General features: G+C 35.4%; 1 protein-coding gene across 4 annotated transcripts in view; it reads right to left on the bottom strand.

The window, feature by feature from the left end:
- Positions 1 to 20,860, bottom strand: part of Trpc6 (transient receptor potential cation channel subfamily C member 6) — a 173,822-nt gene that overhangs the window by 31,411 nt on the left and 121,551 nt on the right. For all 4 annotated transcript variants that reach the window (XM_058570752.1, XM_046466823.2, XM_046466825.2 and 1 more), the window contains exons 2-4: positions 14,235 to 15,009; positions 2,157 to 2,339; positions 70 to 234 (exon numbers count right to left, since the gene is read on the bottom strand). In XM_058570752.1, coding sequence (XP_058426735.1) covers positions 70 to 234; positions 2,157 to 2,339; positions 14,235 to 15,009 — 1,123 coding nt within the window. The remainder of the gene's footprint in view (positions 1 to 69; positions 235 to 2,156; positions 2,340 to 14,234; positions 15,010 to 20,860) is intronic.

The raw sequence follows: 20,860 nt of genomic DNA, 5'->3' as shown, positions 1-20,860 counted from the left end.
GAAATAGAATGTTTCCCTCCTATCATATACTTATGGTAGATAACAGAGCTGCAGGCTTCACAGACCTACCTTGCTGCAAGGAGCACACCAGTAAATGAGAGCCAGGAAGGGCAGTCCAATGGCAACAGCGAGGACCACGAGGAACTTGACTGCCATCGTCTGCTGCCTTAGACCAGAAAGGTTTTCATACCATATGGAGAGAAGCTGCTGTTGGCAATTTGGATGAGCTACAAACTAGCAGGGCAGTGAGAAAACATTTAACAGCTTGATTAAAGAACGGTTCAGCATAAATTATACTCACATGTTCTAATATTTAGCTTTGTTCTTTCCCATGAAAAATATTGCTGGAATTAAAGAACAAATATGAAACATCTAATTAACAGACATCAAGCAAGATGGTAAGAGGCTCTATTACATATGGTATAAATTTGGAGATTCCAATTTATCAAGCTTTTCTTTTGTGACTAATAGGCTTTCTTTCAAAGCATATAAAATTTGTTTTGAAATGTGATATTATGAGAAGATTTATCAATATTTTCTACAAGGGCTTTTGTGATTTGTGTGTGTGCATAGTGTGTGTGTATGTTTCTTTCTATTAAAAGTGAGGTTAAGATTACACTAGCCTAAATGTGTAGACTTTTTAAAAATTAGACCACATTTCCTGCACTAACCTAAAATGCTGAATCTATTTTCTGCTCTTCCCCTTTGTATGTCAGTCTGTTTCTGGGTTGCCTGTTCCATTTCACTGATAGCTCTTTTTATTCTTATGACAGAAATTCAACTAAGAAAACTTTAAATATCACTTTTTACAGAATGTTTTATTCTCAAATGTTTATTTTTTACAAATATTTTTCTCAATTATTTGAGTTTTTATATAAAACAGAGAGTAAACTTATTCAGTATATAAAAACAATAACCCAAAATAGAACTTAGTAAAGCATATTAAAATATTATATAAAAGAACTACAAATGTCTTAAGGATGGTTAACTTTGAAAGTAAATTAAAACTAGATAAAATGTTTATGTACTCCTAATGGTAAAGTTTGGTAACATCCATTGTGGGTGGAAGAGGTAAACCCTCTTATACATTGTGGGTGGGTGTAAACTAGTGCACCTGCTTTGAAGGAAAACTTAACAAATGTTTTAAATTTTAAAAATGAAAATTTGACATATCAATTCCACATCAGGAATTTTGTCTACAGATATGACTCATGCAAGTAAACAAGCTACATAAATGTGTGCACTGTACAAAAAAGTCAAGATTGTAATAAATTACTATCTAAAAAATGGAGTAAACATCCTTAAACAGTAAACTGATTAAACTGATACAACAATGGAGGCTTTGAAGAGAAGAAGTGGATATTTATTGACTGATACATGAAGATATCCAAGATATAAATTTGTGGAGGAAAAAAATGTGACAATGGTTAGTCACTCTCCATTAATCGTTGGACAGAATAAGGTAAGCTATGTCTGTACTATTTGAATACTTGCAAGAAACAGGGATTACTTTTATTACAAATGAGTTCAAAGCCAGACTCAGCAACTTAGCAAGGCCCTGTCTCTAAATACAAAATATATAAAAACGGCTGGGAATGTTGCTCAGTGGTTAAAAACCCCAGGGTTCAATCTCTGATAGAGGGGGTGGGATGGGGGTGGGGGACAAAAAGATCTTACATATCCTAGGAAAGGGGTAGGCACCACTGCATGAAGACAAAAAACTGAAAAAACATCCTTCAGATAAAGATATAGCTGGAGGGGATTCAAATGCTCTAAAGCAGGAATTAAAGGTATTGGCTCTGTATTGAAAAAGATCAACAAATGGAAAAATGTAGTTGAGTTTGAAATACTCTAATGAGATCCCTATCATGCAACAATCACCTTATAATTTGTATACACAAGGCTATTTTTATATCATCACTTAAATCAAGAAAATGGCAATCACTGTTGTGTTCTGCATAAATAAGTCTAAATTTAAAAAACTGACATGTGGTGCTGATTGAGTGCCTCTCATGTGTATGATTCATTAGAGAATCTGCCTAGTGAAACTGTAAATTAGAAAAACCTAGCTCAGTCTAACAATGCCAAGCCTTCATCCTCATTTAGCAGTGGTAGGAACTGAAATAATGAAAAACGGGCTTCATGCCTGACCTTACTTTTTTTACTTCATATTTAATGGCAAGTTTTAAACGGCTCAGATTGGGACGGCTGTGATCACCCGGGTGCCGTGTTTCAACATCCCCATTCAGAATGGCTTCAACTTCTTCAGTGTTTCTGCATAGATCAAGGAGTCCAACCACAAAATCTTTGCATTGCATTGACAGTTTTTTGTAGTCATTCTAAGAAAAACAAAGCAAAATAAAAAAACAATAATATAGAAGTAGCAGATTTTACTCTGTTACACAGCAGAAGTTACCAGCGTCTTAAGGGATGGTACATTTCAAGAGAAAAATTCATCTTTAGGTTTTTTTTTTTTTTTAACATACTTTCCACAGCATCATTTTCGTGCTTTGCATATATTGCATGCTTCATGGTCATAATTTCATGTAGGTTCATAATGCACATTTGATGGATCTTTGATAGATTTTGTGAACTGCTGATAAACTTGAGAGACTGAACATTTGGAAAGGTTCCAGGAGAAGCAAGCACATATCAGTTATCTTTTTAACCAATTGTTGTTATCAAGTAACTTTATATGCCAAACACGGAATTAAAAGATGAGGTATAGATATAAACCCTACAAATTGAGTGATTCTCCCTAGAGAAAAGAAAACTTATTAAAAATGCTTTCACTGTTTTGTTATTGTTCTGTAGCTTGTACCATGTGGCCTAATATTCTGCAGTCATTTAGAGAGTGAAAGTCAAGCCCAAATTACCATAAACTCAAGTCATCTTTCTATACAACATTTATTCACATCTTCATTCAGATCTTTCTAATATCTCCTTTCTCTTTATTTTCTTAATAAGGTCACATATGTAAATTTTAATCAAGAAAACCTATTAGCTAGAGCTTTTTGTGTTGCAGGGGAATCATTATTATCTCATTTAATCTTCACAATAATCTTGCTAAGGGTTAATAATGTGTCAACATCATGCAGCCAGTAAGTGTTAAAATTTGGTTTAAAAGCTAAATCTGTTTGGCACCAAGTCCCTGCCTTTAAAAATAGTGCCATTTCATCTTTTCTTCATAGAATGCTTTCCTACATTGATTTTTTGAAATAAATATGGGGTGTGAAGCAAGTGGGGCAAATGCTATTCCCGTCTCACAGATGAAAAATTTAAGGTTCCCTGAAGTCACAGTTTCAGCGGGAAAGTTTGCTCTTAAACTCAACTTTGCAGATTCAAAGTTAGTTTTCTCCCCATCCTAAAACTACTATGTGTTGTAGGTTGAAAAAAATTCTTTGGAAGGATCAAGAGGAACTTTCTGGAGAAATCTGCGTGTAAGTGGATGTCTGTCAATAAGTCAGTATTTGGGGGAGTCTATCTGGGACATAGTTTCATAGTAGGTCTGCGTCAAACACCTACGTAGGTTCCTCTCTATGAAATATACCATGTGAACTTCAAAACAGTAACTTCTTAATAGACTACACTTTGCTAAGTCCAAACAGATTCTATAAAAGCAAACTGAGAAAGCAAACTATCTCTTGACCAAGAATGGCCCACACTACTTCTAAACAGGTGTCTGGTTGGATATTTATGAAAACAGGGTTATGAGGAAATAGCTTTGCCCCTTTCACAACATAATTGATTAGGGCCAGGGTATAAATGTTGAGATGTGGAAGTGCAGATGTTGCCCGTCTACTATTCATAGTGGTTAGGATCTTGGGCTTTTAGAGCTACAAAGACCTGTAATCAAATCCAAGCTCTTTGAGTTATTAGCCATGTGACCTTAAATAAGTTCAAACCACTCTGAGAGTGCTATTTTTACACTCATTTTACAGGTCAGAAAACTGAAAGTGAGATTAAAGAAGTGTTAAAGTGATCACACATGCAAAGTACTTCATATGGTACTGAGAATTTATCAATCATTCAATGAGTATAACTACCTTATTTCATGTCATCCAAGGCAGAATCTAGAAACAGGCCATCTCTGTATATTCATAACATTCATGGAGCTATAACAAAATGTGATGTTCCTAGCTTTATTGTATATACTGTTCAATTTTAAAAGTATTCCTTTTCCTTTATAAGATAACAAAGTAGTAGCCAAAATCCATACTGTCTAGGATTCTAAGAAGGCTCAAGAATAACTAGGTATTTTGAATGCATATGTGATCCTTCAAATGTGGGGGACATTTTTTTAGCAGAAATTATGTGGAATGGCAAACTCCTATTCAGCTGTGTGATATTTAATAACTAACCTAGATTTTTTTCTAATTAACATTCTCAAGCAAAAATACCTATTTCTTAAAAAGAAGAAAAATAAAGGATTAGACTCTGCTTTCAGAAACACAAACTTTTTTTTTTTAACATAGGGATCCGTTTACAAATGCTTTCATATCCTAAGTTCTCTCAACTTGACATGTCAATTCATTTAAAATGAAATGTTGGCAGTAGTTTTTACCCAGTGTGTACCCACTGAGATTGTGGTTCTTTGAGAGGAAAATCGAAGGTAAAGGGTTGACTTAATAGGTTGATTTAACACTGGGTTGTCTTTGGGTCAGACACATATACCTTACATTAATAAATTAGAAATGAGTGCTTGCCCATTGTCCTTCCAGTTGAAGAGATAACTGATAATAGTTAAAAGAATTTAGAGACTATTCATAAAAACAAAATATTGTTAAAATAGTTCTTTCAAAATGTCATCCTAAAACCCTTGGATTTTATACAGTAGAAGAAATATTGTGACCTATAATTGTAATCTCTGAACGTTCTTTCTATAGAAAGAATAAAGTTGACTTCCCAGGAAACCAATAGGGTCAGGAAAAATATAAGGCTTGGTTCTTGGTAATCAACTGTAAGAAGAGCAGACCTGGTTTTGAAAGTACACTGAGCCTAGTTATTAGTAATTGACTTAAAGCCTCATAACACTTATGGCTAAACAAGAACAATACTATTACCCACTTCTAAGGGTGCTGTGAAAATTATACAAGGTAACAAATGCCAGGTTCCTGGCACAGGACAATGCTAACCAGCAGTAATTATTATTATTTTCATTATTGCATAAACAATATCCAGCTGTCCTCAATCAGTTATTATAAACCTTTACTAACAAATGTAAAGGCATGTTGGGATTCCTGGGTGTGATCTGCACTGAAATTAAACAATGATCCACACATGCTCTGAGCATTGGTACTGTGATAGATAGTACAGTCTTGAAAAGATAGAAGTTTTGCAAAATAAAAATCTGTACATGAAATGTGAGGTAAGTAGAGAATATTATTATTGAGATGGTGATGAATGACCAGCCATGCTTGGGAAACCAAATGTCACTCTGGAACTCTCCTACTTCTTGGGATAATTGTCACTAAATGGTACAATGATCACTGAGCTCCATCTCAGTGGATGTGGTGATGATTAGCAAGCATTATGGAGGACCTATGTGGGGTTTTAAGAGACATAAAAGTTAATCAGATACTATTCCACAGGAAAGGTAAAAAGAAATGGGGTGTAATTATAAAACAAGTAAAGGAAGACATTTTGCTAGCTATTTCGGATTCTATTGACTTTTCTGTTGATTATTGGCATTAGTAGTGGCTGCTTGTTTAACTCAACATATGGTTGGATAACCAGTTTTTATTCTTACCTAAGCATAGAAATTTTCAGGTCCTATTAAAGCTATTAAGTTGAGGGAACTGTGGACCCTCCTATAGCATATTGCCATACTAACTTCCCTCCCTGAAAGCTGACTTGTCATAACCTAAATTTCTGCCAGAATGAGAGTTTCTCTAACCCATCCATTTTAAGCTGTGAAGGAAACTCAATGAGCAAACTTCTAGAACACACACGTGCTCTCTCACACACACAATCATTTAACTATGTTTACTTGCTTACATATCTGCTTCCTTTCAACAGACTCAAATATTTTTAAAGACAAGGATTCTATCTTACTTGTCATTGAAACTGCACAGCCTAGCACACTGGGAGGCATAGAATAGGTGATCAATAAAATTTTTTGACTGACACAAAGAGAAGAATGTGGCTGGGTAAAAACCTATCTGGACGTTGGAAAAGTTACTTCACTTCTGGCCTTTCCCCCAATTATGGAGGACTTAAGTGTTACTATATCAAAAATTCAGAGTGTAAATCACTTAGAATAATTCATCAGGCTCAATAATGGTATATTTCCTCCTTCTCTTTGGTCAGTCTCAGTCCTGCATGTGATTCTGCCGTGCAGACTACTTCACATGTCAGTGACACCAGTGTAGTCCTGGAAGTTCTGATAACAATCATATTGCCTTCCTGCTAACAAAAACTACTTTTCTAAGCCAGTCTATTGCAGGATATTTCTCCCAAACAGTACTAGATACTTTTTAAACATTATACACCAGAACATAGCAATGACTTAGAAACAGACACAGCACGAGCGAGTCTCTCCACCATCCCTCTTTCTTAAAGTCTGCAGCAGAGGCATCTGGAGGGCCATGTGCATGTCAGCACACAGACTTTTAGGAAGACATAAAGGAGCTGGAAAAGCTCCAGAAAAGCTATCTATCCAGAATGACAGTGATAAGGACCATCTTGCTATATAAAATAAATTATTTTAGGAAAGATAAAAGGAAACATTGTGTATTGCTACAAACTACCATGTAAGCACATTCTGAAAAGGGCTTAGAGACCATCATAGGTACAGAGTGAGATACTAAAAGGAAATCAGAAATCTAGGGAAATGGATTTGTTGACAAGACTGACCCTGGTATTGATCTGTATCCCTTTAAGCTTTTCATTCCCGTGAAGATCTTAGACTTGAATCAAGAATATAAATCAGGAATATTGCCTCTCCTTTAATATCAAAAACAGCCAATTTGAGGATTCTATTTTTTATAAAGTCTGTGTGTGCAGCTGAAGTTAGGTTTAACTCAGTTTTAAGCTTAATTTGCCCAAGTTTTCATGCTACTAAAGCCTAAAGCTATTGATTAAGATTCAATAAAATATTGAATTTAAATGAGTAAAAACTTTTTAATTCTTTCTAAAATTTTTAGTTTATTAGTAATTGATAGATAATAATCATATGTCTGTATGGAGCAAATATGATGTTTTAATACATTTATATATTGTTTAATGATCAAATCAGGATAATTAGCATATCCATCACCTCAAACATTTATCATTTCTATTTGGCAAGAACATTCAAAACCTTCTAGCTCATTTGAAATATACAATACAATAATACAAGGTAAAAAGTCTTTTGAATATTCATTCTCCTTTTAAAGGCTTACAACTCTCTAAGGCCTACTGGTTTTCTTCTTGTTCTTGCTCCATCTGTTAGATTTCTTTTTGTGGTCTGGTGTCCCCTCTTGTTATAGTTTGGATGTGAGGTGTCCCCTAAAAACTCACATGTGAGATAATGCAAGAAGCTTCAGAGGAGAAATGATTGGGTTGTGAGAGTCTTAACCCAATCAGTGAATTAATCCCCTGGTAGGGATTAATTGAGTGGTAACTGAAATGGTAGGATGTGGCTGGAGGAGGTGGGAATTGGGGGACGTAGCCGTGGGGTATATTTGTATCTGGCAAGTGGAGACTTCTCTCTCTGCTTTCTGATCATCATGTGAGCTGCTTTCCTCTCCCATGATGTTCAGCCTCACCTTAAGCCCTGAGGAATAGAGCTGGCCTTCTATGGACTAAGATCACTTAAACTGTGGAACCTCCAAATAAACTTTTCCTCGCCTAAAATTGTTCTGGTCAGATCTTTTAGTCCCAGAAGCGAAAAAGCTGACTCAAAAAACACCTCTGCTTGGAGCCAGCTACAGGCTTGGTGTTACAAGTAATAAAGAAACTTGTTTGGCTTAGAATATTCTAGGTACAAGTCTAAAATTGCCTGAGATATTCTGAAGCGACCCCCCCTAGTCTCTGTTGTTAATGGACTATGGATTATTATGGAAGTAGAAAACATGGAGGGAACTTAGAGAAGCTATACATTGGAGCTTAGAAAGTAGTTGTGAAAGTTCTTATTCTCTGACCATCATAAAATAGATTAGTTGTCTTCAAGCAGAAACACAGAGACTTTCCAAGGAGCTATAAAAGTACAGGAAGTCCTGCATTAATACGTATTTTTGTTGAAGATGAAACAGTGATAGAAATACAACACGTTGGCTCATGTTATAATCCTTTCAGTTCATACATACAGTGACATATGGTGACAGAAATAGAGATAATTTTTAATGTAGCTCACCTCCTCCTTCTATAAAATTGTCAAAGAATGCATCCCTCTTGAGTGAAAGTCCAATAAGAGCAGAGCATCAGTAAGGACTATTGGATATAATACTCTCCTTTATCCATAGTTTCACTTTCTATAGTTTCAGTTACCCCTGTTTATGTTAGTGGAAAATTCCAGAGAGAAGCATTTCATAAGTTTTAAATTGTATGCCTTTCTAAGCAGCATAATGAAATCTTTCACTCTTCCACTTTGTCCCTCCTGGGACATCAACTATCCCTTGGACAATTGCATCTATGTTGTATATACTGCCTCCCATTAGTCACTTAGCATCCATCTTATTATCTAATTTTCTATTGTGGTATCACAGTGCTTGTGTTTGAGAAACTCTTATTTCACTTAATAATGATCCTAAAGCTTAAGAGTGTGGCAATTGCATATTTGCCAAAAGAGAAGCCCTTAAGTGCTTCTTTTAAGTAAAAAGTAGAAATTCTTGACTTGAGGAAAAAAAAAGATTACATGCTGAGTTTGCTAAGACCCATGGTATGAATGAATCTTCTATCTGTAAAAATGTGAAGAGGGAAAAGCGAATTTGTGCTAGGTTTGTATTCACACCTCAAACAGCAGAAAGTGCAATGAATGTTTATTGAGACAAAAAGGCATTTTATTTGTGTAGGTCTGCATAGGAAAAAAAAAACATAATATATGTAGGGTTTGGTACCATCCATGGTTTCAGGCATTCACTGAAGGTCTTCTCCCTGCAGATACAGGGAGATTATTGTACTAAAAAATTTCCTTTTCATGTATTAAAAAGGAAGTGATTCTTTTAAGGTTAATACTCATCTTAATACTCATCTTTTGAACATATCATCAACTTCAAAGAAAATTATCTCAACATGGGCAAGGCACAGAAGGTTAGTGAGTTAAATCTGACTTAAAATAGTTCTTAGGACTCAAAATTTCAAAGGATACTTATTAAAATCCATGTGTAAGACATTTATGTGATTTCTTTCAGATCTAGTGTGCATAAAGCAGTAATTAGTTCTCAAGTCACATAAAATATTCATTCCAACTATAATCAATTCCCTCCTAATTTTACCTGATAAAATATTTAATAATTTCTATGTCCTATTAACAAAGACTAACATGCTGGCTATGATATATAATAGTTTTAAGCTATATTGTATACACATTTTTCTTTCACTAAACACATAGCAAAAATGTGAACATGGTTAATACCACTAAAAATGTATTCCCAAGAAGAACAGTATACTGTAGAGGTAAAATTTTTCAAAATTTACATATATTTGCTATTTTGAACAACTGGGTTCAATTTATGTAGTTTTAATCAAATGTATTAATAAAAGATATAATGGTAATTCTCTTCAAAAATTTTTAATACCTAGAGGCTATCGTCACAGGAAAAATAAACAAATTCTAAAATATCATATACACATATGTTACATACTTTTATATATATGCTTTACATATACATATATATACATAAGGGTGTATATGTGTGTGTATGTGATTGTTAAGAGATTTTACAGTAAGAAAATATTATATTAGAAATCACTTTGGAGAGGAAATTGGATTAGAAATGAAAATTCAAGGAGAAAAAGGAAGATGTGACTATTCTGAAGATTAAAAATTGTCACGTATTTTTAAAACAGCCAATGATCAGCACCAAATCATAGCATTTAGAGTCCGCTGCATACATTTAAGAGAGCAAGTTGAGTTCTGTATTTGAATGGTAATGTGTACACTAGGCAGAAATCATTCTTTAAAAATATTTAAATTTACAAAAAAAAAATGAGATTTCAGTTTTTTAAATGTGCAAATAAGCACAGAATGTTTCAAATGCCTTTCAGGTAGAAAGGGAGCCAAAGAATTTGAAGACACAGGTGGGAGGATTTCCTGATAAACAATCTCTCAGGTCCCTGTGAGACAGACCAGACCTGAGTTGGTCCAACTTCTGCAAACTGAGCTGCCTTATTTCCTGAAACTCCAAGAAGCTTGACTGTTTAAGCTGGGCCGGGGCGGCGGGGGTGGGAGGAGGGGGGGACCTGAAAACAGGACCTGACTAGAAGATATGAGCAACATATTGGCAATGTATCCATGTTTGTTTCTTGGTAACAAAATTAGGAATGATTTTTCAAACTTTCTTTATTTTTATAATATTGTTTTCTAACATGACTATATATATATAGTTTCAAAATAAGAAAAACATTGTTTTTGAAGAATAAAAGCTGCAGACCTCACAGGAAAGCTCACCTCCGAGACATTAACTTCTGTAGACTTGCCAGCCCTGTGACAGGAGCCATGGGTAGTGGGAGAATGTGGGCTTCTCTAAGAGTTAACACAAAGCAATGGCAGCTCACACCCATTTGAGACTGTTTTTACCTCGCTGCCCAAATGTGTTAAAGAATAGAATATTTGTTTTAATGCTTGATGGCTGGCAAGAAAGAAACATACTGGTTTTTGATTTGCATTTGTAAAAGGCTGCTTTATTTTTTTATTTTTATTTTTTTGGGGAAGTTTTGGGGGGTCCTCATGCTAGGAAAAGTGTGGGCTCCAAAGGCAACATAAAAACTGCATTATGCTGCTGAAGGTGCCTGAGCTAGGGCAAAGTGTGATGTGCCTAATGTCACGATGGGATTGAAGGTTATTCAGGATCACTCTATATTTCTGGAACATAATGTGATGGGGTTGCGTCATGAAACTCCTTTCACATATATATCAGACAGAACCTGTTGGTTGGCTAAACTCAGTTTTCTATCTTTTTGTGCATTGTCAGTTGTTATTAGGAACATGCTGTGTAGCAGAGCAATGTTGGCCTTACACTGAAGGATCTAAGCATAGAAATGAAGAAAGTCCTACATTTGATTAAGCCTTCTCATTTTCTAGTCACTGTGCCTCAAATGATCCTTCCCCTGTTATTCATGTACTTAATCATTCCTAATAATACTCCTCTGGAAGACCTTTCCCTAGCTCTCTGACCCAAATAGTACCTTTGTCCTTTTTCCTATTTTATTTATTTTCATAGCACTTACTCCCTGACACTGCATTACATCTGTTTCCATTTTACTGTCTGATTCTTCTACATAGTAACAGGAGATGTGTCTTTTTGGTATATTCCATATATAAAAGGCCCATCACCATTGGCCCTTAACATTATAAGAGATGAATCAACATTAGTATTAGTGAATGGATGACTAAATTATAATCACAGGCAATGAAGTGCCTCAAGGATATAAGCACAACTTAAGGCATCTGTTAAGCATGACACAGCCCTCAAGGGATCAGTGACTGCAGGGATGTTGCCTTGACAGGGTTAGAATTTTTTTTTTTCATTTTAAAAAATATTTTATTGATTTTATTTTTTTTAAATACAACCCAGCAGTGGAATGCATTACAATTCTTATTATACATATACAGCACATTTTTTCATATCTCCGTATATAAAGTATGTTCACACCAATTTATGCCTTTATACATGTACTTTTTTGCATTATAATTCTTTTTTTTGCATTAAGCAATTTCTTTATTTTATTTTTTTTTTATTTTTTATTGTTGGTTGTTCAAAACATCACAAATTTCTTGATATATCATATGATATATCAAGGCTGCTTTATTTAAAGAGGAAGGAAGGAAGGAAGGAAGGAAGGAAGGAAGGAAGGAAGGAAGGGAGGGACAGACAGACGAACTTGCTTTCCTTCTTTGTGTATTATAAGGACCCTTAAGTCGGGTTCCTAAGTTGAAAAAACTGGTGCTTGCCAAGTACTAGGAATACTTTTAAAAATACTCTAAAAACTACTGCCCTCTTTAAACAATAAACTAACTTAATTTTTGAAAATGACTTTTAAAGACATTAGGAATAACAACTAAAAAGATTTATGTTTTCAGAATTATCTCTTCTTCTGCCTTAACACTCACTGAAGTAGAGTGTAAGACCTCTAAACAACTGCTAAAAGACAGTGAAACTAACAGAGCAAGGTGGAGTGGAGAAAAAGTGCCTCAGCATACATACATCATACTTAAAAGAGCAGGAAAAAAGTGTGATGAGTCAGTGATACAGTGAACAGATCTCCTAATACTCATAATCCTGTGGAGACCTCCACATTCTGCAAGGCATTTAGGGACCGCAGGGAGTTCACATTCTGGTTGTGATTCTTCCCACTTTTGAGCCTAGCCTGCCCTTCACTCCACGGGGTCACGTATAATATTAGTGACTCCACACAGATCTTTTCTGTCCCATTAGGTTGTAAACTAATTGAGGGCAGGATTGCTGACTGAATTGTCTATGTGTGTTTTACATCTCCATCCTCATGTAAAACAGAGATTGAAAAGATGTAGGCAAGTGAATGAATGAACCAGTAAAGGATATGACAGTCTTCAGTGGCTGAGAAGTATATAAACAAAGATACAATAAAAGAAATAGAGATGTTGGAACCTAAGCAGTAGAATCACATACAAACTAAATATAAATTTTAAAAGTAATTTACATTCATCAGATTTCAAAGAAACTACATTAATTTGAATCTGCAGTTCTTTGAATCACTGAGTCCTAGGAGTTTAATGAAAAGTACAAAAAAAAAAATTGTACTTTTCCAAAGAAGGGAAAAGATCCATTCTCTTGTCCTACACTCTTAGGTGCCAGATAGCTAGAGGAAAAACACCTGCCTTCATCCTGGAAGTCAAGCACATTCTAAGTGTTTCTATAGCCATTCACATTTTCCCCTCCTTCCTGGAGAGATAGGACCTAGATAGATGGACAAATGTCATCCCATGAGCAATGTGAAACCATTTTTCAGTGGCATCAAGAAGCTTCTCAAGAGAGCCTGGGCTTCAGTCTCCCAAGGCACAGAGTACAGAAACAAGTTTTTTTCACAACATATAGCATAGAAAGAAAAAAAGATCATTATTTACTGTGTAAAACACTATAACTGATCCGTCAGAGCTGATTCCAAGCTGCATATAGCTTAGTAAGGCAGAATACACATCTTAAACAATGGCAATGCATGATAGAATAGGAACACTGTAAGATAGGTCAGATAACCCACAGAGGGAGTTTAGAAGTGTGCCAGGGGATTCTTTGGAGGTACGAATCTAAGCTTTAATCCTTTCCAAATACAGCACAGAGCACATGAACAATGGCAGTATCTGATACCATTTCTCCCTCCAGATGCCTTCTATTAAGAGATTGTTTAAAATTCTCTTGCCTGCTTTATTCAAATCTACAAGTATTTTTTCTTCTGTTTTTGCCATTACCCTAACCTAAAATATCTTTTCCCTCATTCTCTGCCTTCCAAAATCTATTCATTCTGCCATATACAGGTGAAATTCCATCTTGTATGTAAATTTGCTGCAACCTGGTAGGAACTAAGTATTGCTTTCTCAGAACCTCTATGCACGTTGCTTACAGCTCTGCCTAGCAGCTGCATTTTTCTTCACATTTGTGCATGTACACATTATCTTTCAAGTCCAAGTGTGACTTCTTTAAGCAGATTCATTTATTTTCACTGTGCTCTGAACATAAAAACAGTGCTTCAAAGGAGAAAGAACCTGAGTCTTATAGTGTAGTACACCTGTATTCTGATCCCAGCTCTGTCATTTACAACTTGTTAAGCCTAGGCCTTACTTTTCTATGCCTCTATTTCTCCATCTGGAAAGGAACCAATAATATCTTCTCCAGGCTGTGATAATGTTTAGACATGAAAAATGTAAGATGTCTAGTAGATTTAATCATTATTAAAGGATAGCAATCCTAACTTTTACTATAATAATTATAAGGAGTTTTGTCGAATAAAAATATAAAATTACCTAGTATTTACAGTAACTAGCACATCATGGAAGCTTATAAATACATCTTGACTTCAACTTAAAGAGGATGAAGTCCCTGGTGCTAAAGACCTACCTTGAACTCTTTCTCAATGTTGGCCAGCACTGCCAGCTCATTGCTAAGTTCTAAAGCCGTCATCACTGGATCTTCACTAGACAATGACAGGTAAGCTGGACTTGCCAGGCCTTTATAGGCATTAATCCTAGATCTGGAGTGGCTAAAGGAGTCATGCTTTTGTTTCTGGTTGCATTCGCTGCACTTGCAGAAATAATCATGAGGCCGTTCAATCCGAGCACCCTTCCGCAGGAGAGTGTGCACAATTTCATATTCCTGGCAGTGAGCAGCCAGAATGATTGGAGTCACGTCATGGGAGAACCGTGTCCCATCTTCATCATAGGCATAAAAATCATCTTGCTGCAGTTCAGACTGGCTAGGGCTTGTGGCTAACCTCTTGCCTTCAGCAAAAGCCGGATGACTGAGAATTGCCTCCACAATCCGAACATAACCTTTACTAATAGCTAGAAGCAAAGCATCCCCAACCCGAGAGAGGTTTTCTTTCTTGAGAAGCAGCTCTGTAATTTCCAGGTGCTCATTGGCCACTGCCAATTGCAGGGCATTCTGGCCCATGTAATCTACACAGTTAACATTGAGGGAGACACATTCTTCTAACATCTTCCGCACCACTGGAATGTTGCCATATTCAGCTGCATCTAAAAAGCGTTCCTCCTCTATAGATAGGCTTGTTGAGCGGTCATTAAACATGTATGCTGGTCCTCGATTAGCTAACCTTCTCCCCTTTTCACGAAGAACTGTCTGCCGCCGGTGAGTCAGTCTATTGTCAGTGCCCCGGCTGCAATAAACGAGAAAGATTGTGAACAAATCATATTAAGAGCATTTTAGTGTGCCAAATGACGTGCCAGTCATCTAATGCAATCCTCAATATATTAGATGTTATCTCATCATCTCTAGACTTACTATATTATAAAATTAAGATGCATTTATTTGTTAATGGATTCCAAGAACTTTTTAAAAAACACCAAGCTCTTTACAGATTTTAACATTTCAATCTGGGGTGGAGACTGGAAACTGCCATCATTTTTCCATATCATTCATATAGAGATTAATATGTGTTTCTCAATCACAGGTGGTAAAGTCTTAGGAAATAACTCTTTTACCCATAATCAGTCACCAATGTGAGAGAGTGAGAAACAACCTTTAAAAAGTAAAGGTAATAATGTAAATTTGTTCAAATCAAATATGAAAAATAATGATTTTCTATTTCTCAGATGATTTTATTTTTTTCTTTCAGAGTTCTGTTTCTGAAACTCTTTTTATTTTAATGGTGAGCATTCCAAAGTTGTTCTTTAATTTTCTCATCTTTTCTCTCCTATTCTAATGATTTACCTTTTTTTTGCATTCTATTGTGGGAGATTTCTGCAACTTTATCCTCTAATATACCTAAAGAAATTTTTCTGCTGTTTTATTTTTAATTTTCAAAAACATCTTCTTTTTCTTTAAATTTTTATTTTTGTAACACTTCTCTGTTACCAAAAGTACAATCCATTTTCTTATCTCTGAGGTCATGGTCAAAACTGTCTAAGCAGGACACATTTCAGAGAAGTTACTCCTAAGTTGCTTTTTTATATTTGTTTACTTTGGTCTCTGTATTTTACATCAGACTTTTCCCACAAATTGCTGCTGATCCTTAATAGACACCTTCCAATGCAATTTCTAAGAGTGCAGTTTTCCCTTAGGAGAGCTAGGCTGAACCTAATGTTGGTTTTGGCAAGAGGTGATCCTGAGTTGGAGGGGAGTTTCTAGAAGAGCAGCATTATTTCTGAGTTAACAGGACAGATGAGGCAGAAAAGACACAAGGTTAGTTACATGAGCAGCCACTTGTCACCATCCCTGCTGAAATTCTTAGCCCTCTTTCCTTCTCTGTCACTTTTCTGGCTTCTGATGGCATCTTTAGCCTTCCACTTTCTCTCTTCTGCATTTATTATTTTATATAGTTTCTGCTGCAGAAAAGAGAAAGTTCAAAGGTTAGGGGAAGAAAAAGTGTCAGGTGAACATGGACAGTGCTTTAAAAAAGAAAAAAATATATAAATAAAACTAAGGAAAAAATGAGCCAGGATCAGGGGATTCATAAGAATAGAGTGATGTACTGGGAGTGCAAACTTTCAAGGAAAGTTCTCAAGTAGCTAGAAGACAGAACCAAAGACGTGACAGAAAATAGTTCCAAGTACCAAGAGATCAAGGACCAAGCCTCTCTTTTGTTCATTTTGTCTGTTAAAATTGGAGATAAAATATTCTAACCTATCTCAAATAATTATTTTCAGAGTCAACTGGAGTTATGAATGTGGAAAGTCCTTAAACTCAGATTGTATTGATTTTTATGGCCATAGAAAAATGTATTTTTGAGAGAGATGCCTGGACTTTTCATTACTTATCTGTTTTTGATCAGAAGACCTATGAAAAAGTCAAGAACTGTGATGGAAATTGGTGTAAGTGACCTTTGTCTCTTTAAAGAAATAAAAAATATTATCAGTAACTTTACTTGTATCTCAATTCCTTTTTTAAATTCTGGTTTCCAAAGGTTTGTTTGTTAATGTGATACATCTAAATTTACACTGAACTAGAATAAGCTGGAGTTGCGACATCTCTAATTCTAAAATTTTGAAATAATGCTTTTTTATTCTAATTATCACTTATTTGAGGGCAGGGGGCAAATTCTATCTTCACAAGCTACTATTCCTGAGAGCATGTCCTCTTTCCTTCTGCACGATTATGGTTTCCATTCTTATTGTGTTCATGCCATAACTACCATCCTCTTAAAGGAACAGCAAAGACATTTCCATAGAAAGGGAAAATTATCTTCAGTCTTAAAACATCTCCTGTTTTGGTCATTGTGCCACAAATATTAATAAAATGGAATAACATAAATTTCATATATATTTTTATTAAAAGGGCTGGATTATCATTGTTTCTTTAACATTCTCTCAATAGAAAATCCAGATACAGAATGTTTACATAAACATTTCTATTGCTTTGGAAAGATTTTTTTTTAAATGCATGCACAATGAAGTCAGTACCTATTGCATGGAGTAGAGAGATAACATGGAGCCGCTTGTATGTTAAGAGAATAATATGCCTTTTCTGCTGCTCTCCTGCTATTTCTTAACTGCAGTGTAGGGAAGCAACTAAAGACTTTTTTGTTTTGTTTTGTTGTTACAAGTGGTGTGAGAAAAACGTCAGTACCATCTCCGGCTTTTAAATGCAAAAGCAAAATATGTAAAACAACTTCCTAAATAACAAACATTTGAAACCTTTCAAGAAAGATAATAAATATTAGTAGACTATATCACCTCTGTGAAAATTGATTTTATATAGCTATATTTTAGAATTATGCATTAATAGACAATCTATAAAAAAATAGAACAACTCAGTCCACAGTACTATAGCAACAAGACAGATATTTCATTTCAGCTAAAGAACAATTTTTCCAAGTCAGTTCTTCTCTTTAAAAAAAAATTAAGAAATTTCCTTTATGTATTCAGCTATTTTTAGCATGGTTAAATGTTTAAAAGCCTACATTTTCCTGTTTGAAGTTTTCAATTTGTTTATCACAATATGTAAATACCAGTTCTAGGAAAATGTGTAATTAGGCACTGCCCTGTGACACTCAAATATTGATTAGGTGATGAAAATCAAGCCTTTACCTACCTCATTTCCCTGATTGTTTTTGCAGGAAAAAATATCGGCTGTTGCCCCAGATAGTGAGGGATGGAATAATCTATCTCTATCGAAAATGCCAGCCACACAAATTAGCTTCTGAGTAGATTGGACTGTGAGCTTGAGTCCAGAGCATGTGGAGTAATTTTCTCTACTTCCTGTTCAAATATGATGCACTTTTATCAAATGGAATTGCTGTTGTTCAAACTAACCTCCACTATTAAGACCCAGCTTAGGCGGGAGGGAGATAGGAAGGTGCAAATCTTTAAGGTGAAAATAGAAATAAAATTGGAGAAAAAAAATGAAAAAAAAAGACCTAGCTTAACTTTTAATTTTTGTTTAAAAATCCTTGCAAATATTATAATTAAAGCATGTTTCTGCTGAGGCAGAAGTATTAAAAATATAAATGGCATATAACTAAAATAACCATTCTAGGAAACATAAAAGACACAAGAATAGATTTTGTGGATTCATCCTAGGAAAGCAGAAATTAAGGAAATCCCCAAATCTTTATTTTATTACATGCACAATTATCCATGGGAAGAATTTGACTTGAATATTTAGAGTTCAAAAATTATACAACTAGCAAGTTTGCAGACTACTTTAGCAGGGTGAATGAGAAAAGTACCTTTAATCTTATAACAGTAAACCTGTTTTTAACCTGTCAACTTACTCTCTTACCATAAATCCCAATCCTTTCTCTGGAATTTAGAAAGCAGTAGACAATTAAAGTGGTTTTCCTTAGTCCCATGAAAACAAAAAGTATTTTGCTGTATTCACAGAGAATTTACCACTCAGAGTGGCACATGGCAAGCACTTAGTACCTAACTGTCATAAACATGAATGGCTTCTGTGGAAGGAATAAAGTTCACAGTCTTTTCATTCCCTATTAACCTGACCTCACATCATTACAATGTACAACCCTACACAAAAAAGAAACAAAACATAAAGGTTGAATCATAGTGTGTCCTGGTAGATTATATGTAATATTTTGTATTCAGAAACATAAACAGAAAGCTCAGTAGGGAACACAGAAAGTTGAAAAGCATTATTTTTTTTAATGTCATCCATGGAGATTTTCTTATCCTTAAAAGCAGAATTAATATTCTCCCCACTGCCTTGATTTCTGCTTGTCCTTGACATTGCACATAGAGCATGACCACCCATCTTCACAATACACTACCAAATCCCTTTAACTTCCAGATAGTTTTCTAGATAGCAAAGTCTTCATTCTGACTTGATTAGGTTCAATTTTTCCCATGAATTCCTCTCATGTCATCACATCCCAACTTTCTGTTTGTTCAGTCACGCTACATCACAGGCTGCCTCCCTATTCCACGGGCTAAATGATAAGAGCCTGAGCTATTTGCTGCTTTCAGTGGGAGCTAGCAAAAGTGTGACTGAAAAATATCTTGTGCATGTTACAAATTTTGGTTGTTTGTTTTGATCATTAATTGACATCTTGTTTGTATAAAACAAAAGCTAAACTGTGAGAGAATGAGAACCTGAGTAAATAATGGCACAGTTATAGAAACTTGGCTTTTTATAAAACAACTATGTCTGAAAAGTCATACTTCCTTTTTAGCCTCCAATTTGTGTTTTAATTTATTTCATGTGTCATGTCTTTCTTCTTTAAAATGCTCCTCAGTAGAGTTATGGGCACAGGCATTTATTTTGATCTATTTTGATGGAGTACTCTTGGGAATATTAAAAAGTTTATGTGTAATACAAGCAAAATGTATTGCAATTATCTCATCAAAGGAAGAAGTTTAAACCTTTGCTTCTTTTATCAACAACTGTCATAGTCCTGTGTATTTTGCAAGAATATTTTCCTATTCCACAAATAACCTCTGTATGAGACAGACTCTGGGCAGGAAAAAAGAGATCACACATAAATTAGATTATGTGGCATTTATTGAAGGAAAAGAGTGTATGTGGGCAGGAACTGGGGAAATCCAACATGGTGCCCATGTCTAGGATAATATAGGTTTAGGTCTGAAGGGACATAAGGAAGGAGCAGTTATCAAAAGTTAAGCAAGGTCACTGTAAGCAAGGGCTACTTGACAGAGGCTCTGGCCTTTGACAGAGGATAAGAGACCACCCTCAAGGAGAAAGCTAGGGCTACTGATCTCATTCTCCTACCTCTTGATATCTCATAGGTGCCTCCTAAGGGCTAAATCCAGCTCAAAGTCTGGGGACAAATGAACACATTGATGCCATCCACAGAGGTGTACAGTGACGCTGTCCCTACCAGGCAGAGGACAGTGTGCAAAAAGTGTGGAGAGAGGAGCAGGAAGGCCAAGCTCACACCACACAGCACAGCTGTGCAAGTGAATTTGACTTTGCGATAAAAACTCCTTCAGAAATCACTGATGGAAACACTTGCACAAAGAAAATGGTAAGTGCATTTGTATTATGAGTCACTGATGTCTCATCAGTTCTCACCTTTCTGAGCTTATTTTTTTCCTCTTTTATAAGCTATCTGTCAGAAAAGACACCCACATTCAAGTTCAGGCAGTCCATTATCTTAAAAATGAGCCTGTGAGTAAGATACATCCATTGGAATTTTAAGTTGATGCTCATGTGAAGTTTATGAACAACAACTCAGATTTTTCAGGTGAGAAGAAGGCTAATCTAATTTTGGTTGTTTGTTTTGATCTTTAATTGACATCTTGTTTGTATAAAACATATACATTTGAAAAGGTTGTGAAGAGACTAATCTAAAGTTGTTGATTCCCACAGATAACAATGCTGAGTAAGAATAGACATCACTAATAGGGCTGGAATATGCTATCAATCTCCACGAGGGCTAGATCCAAACAGTCTATATGAGCCTGCCACTTGTAACAGAGCACAGGCAGAGAAAGAGAAGGTTGGACCAAGCAATGCATGGTTTTTATTTATTGTTACAAAATTGCAGAATGCCTTTCACTGCAATGGGGTATGATTTTATCATACTTACCAAACTC

This window comes from Marmota monax, unplaced genomic scaffold (genome assembly GCF_021218885.2).
Source record: "Marmota monax isolate L192 unplaced genomic scaffold, Marmota_monax_Labrador192_F-V1.1 WCK01_AAM20220418_F8-fsc00045, whole genome shotgun sequence".
Lineage (NCBI taxonomy): Eukaryota > Metazoa > Chordata > Mammalia > Rodentia > Sciuridae > Marmota > Marmota monax.
The sequence above is the reverse complement of the archived record's forward strand: the minus strand, read 5'-3'. Positions and strand labels throughout refer to the sequence as shown.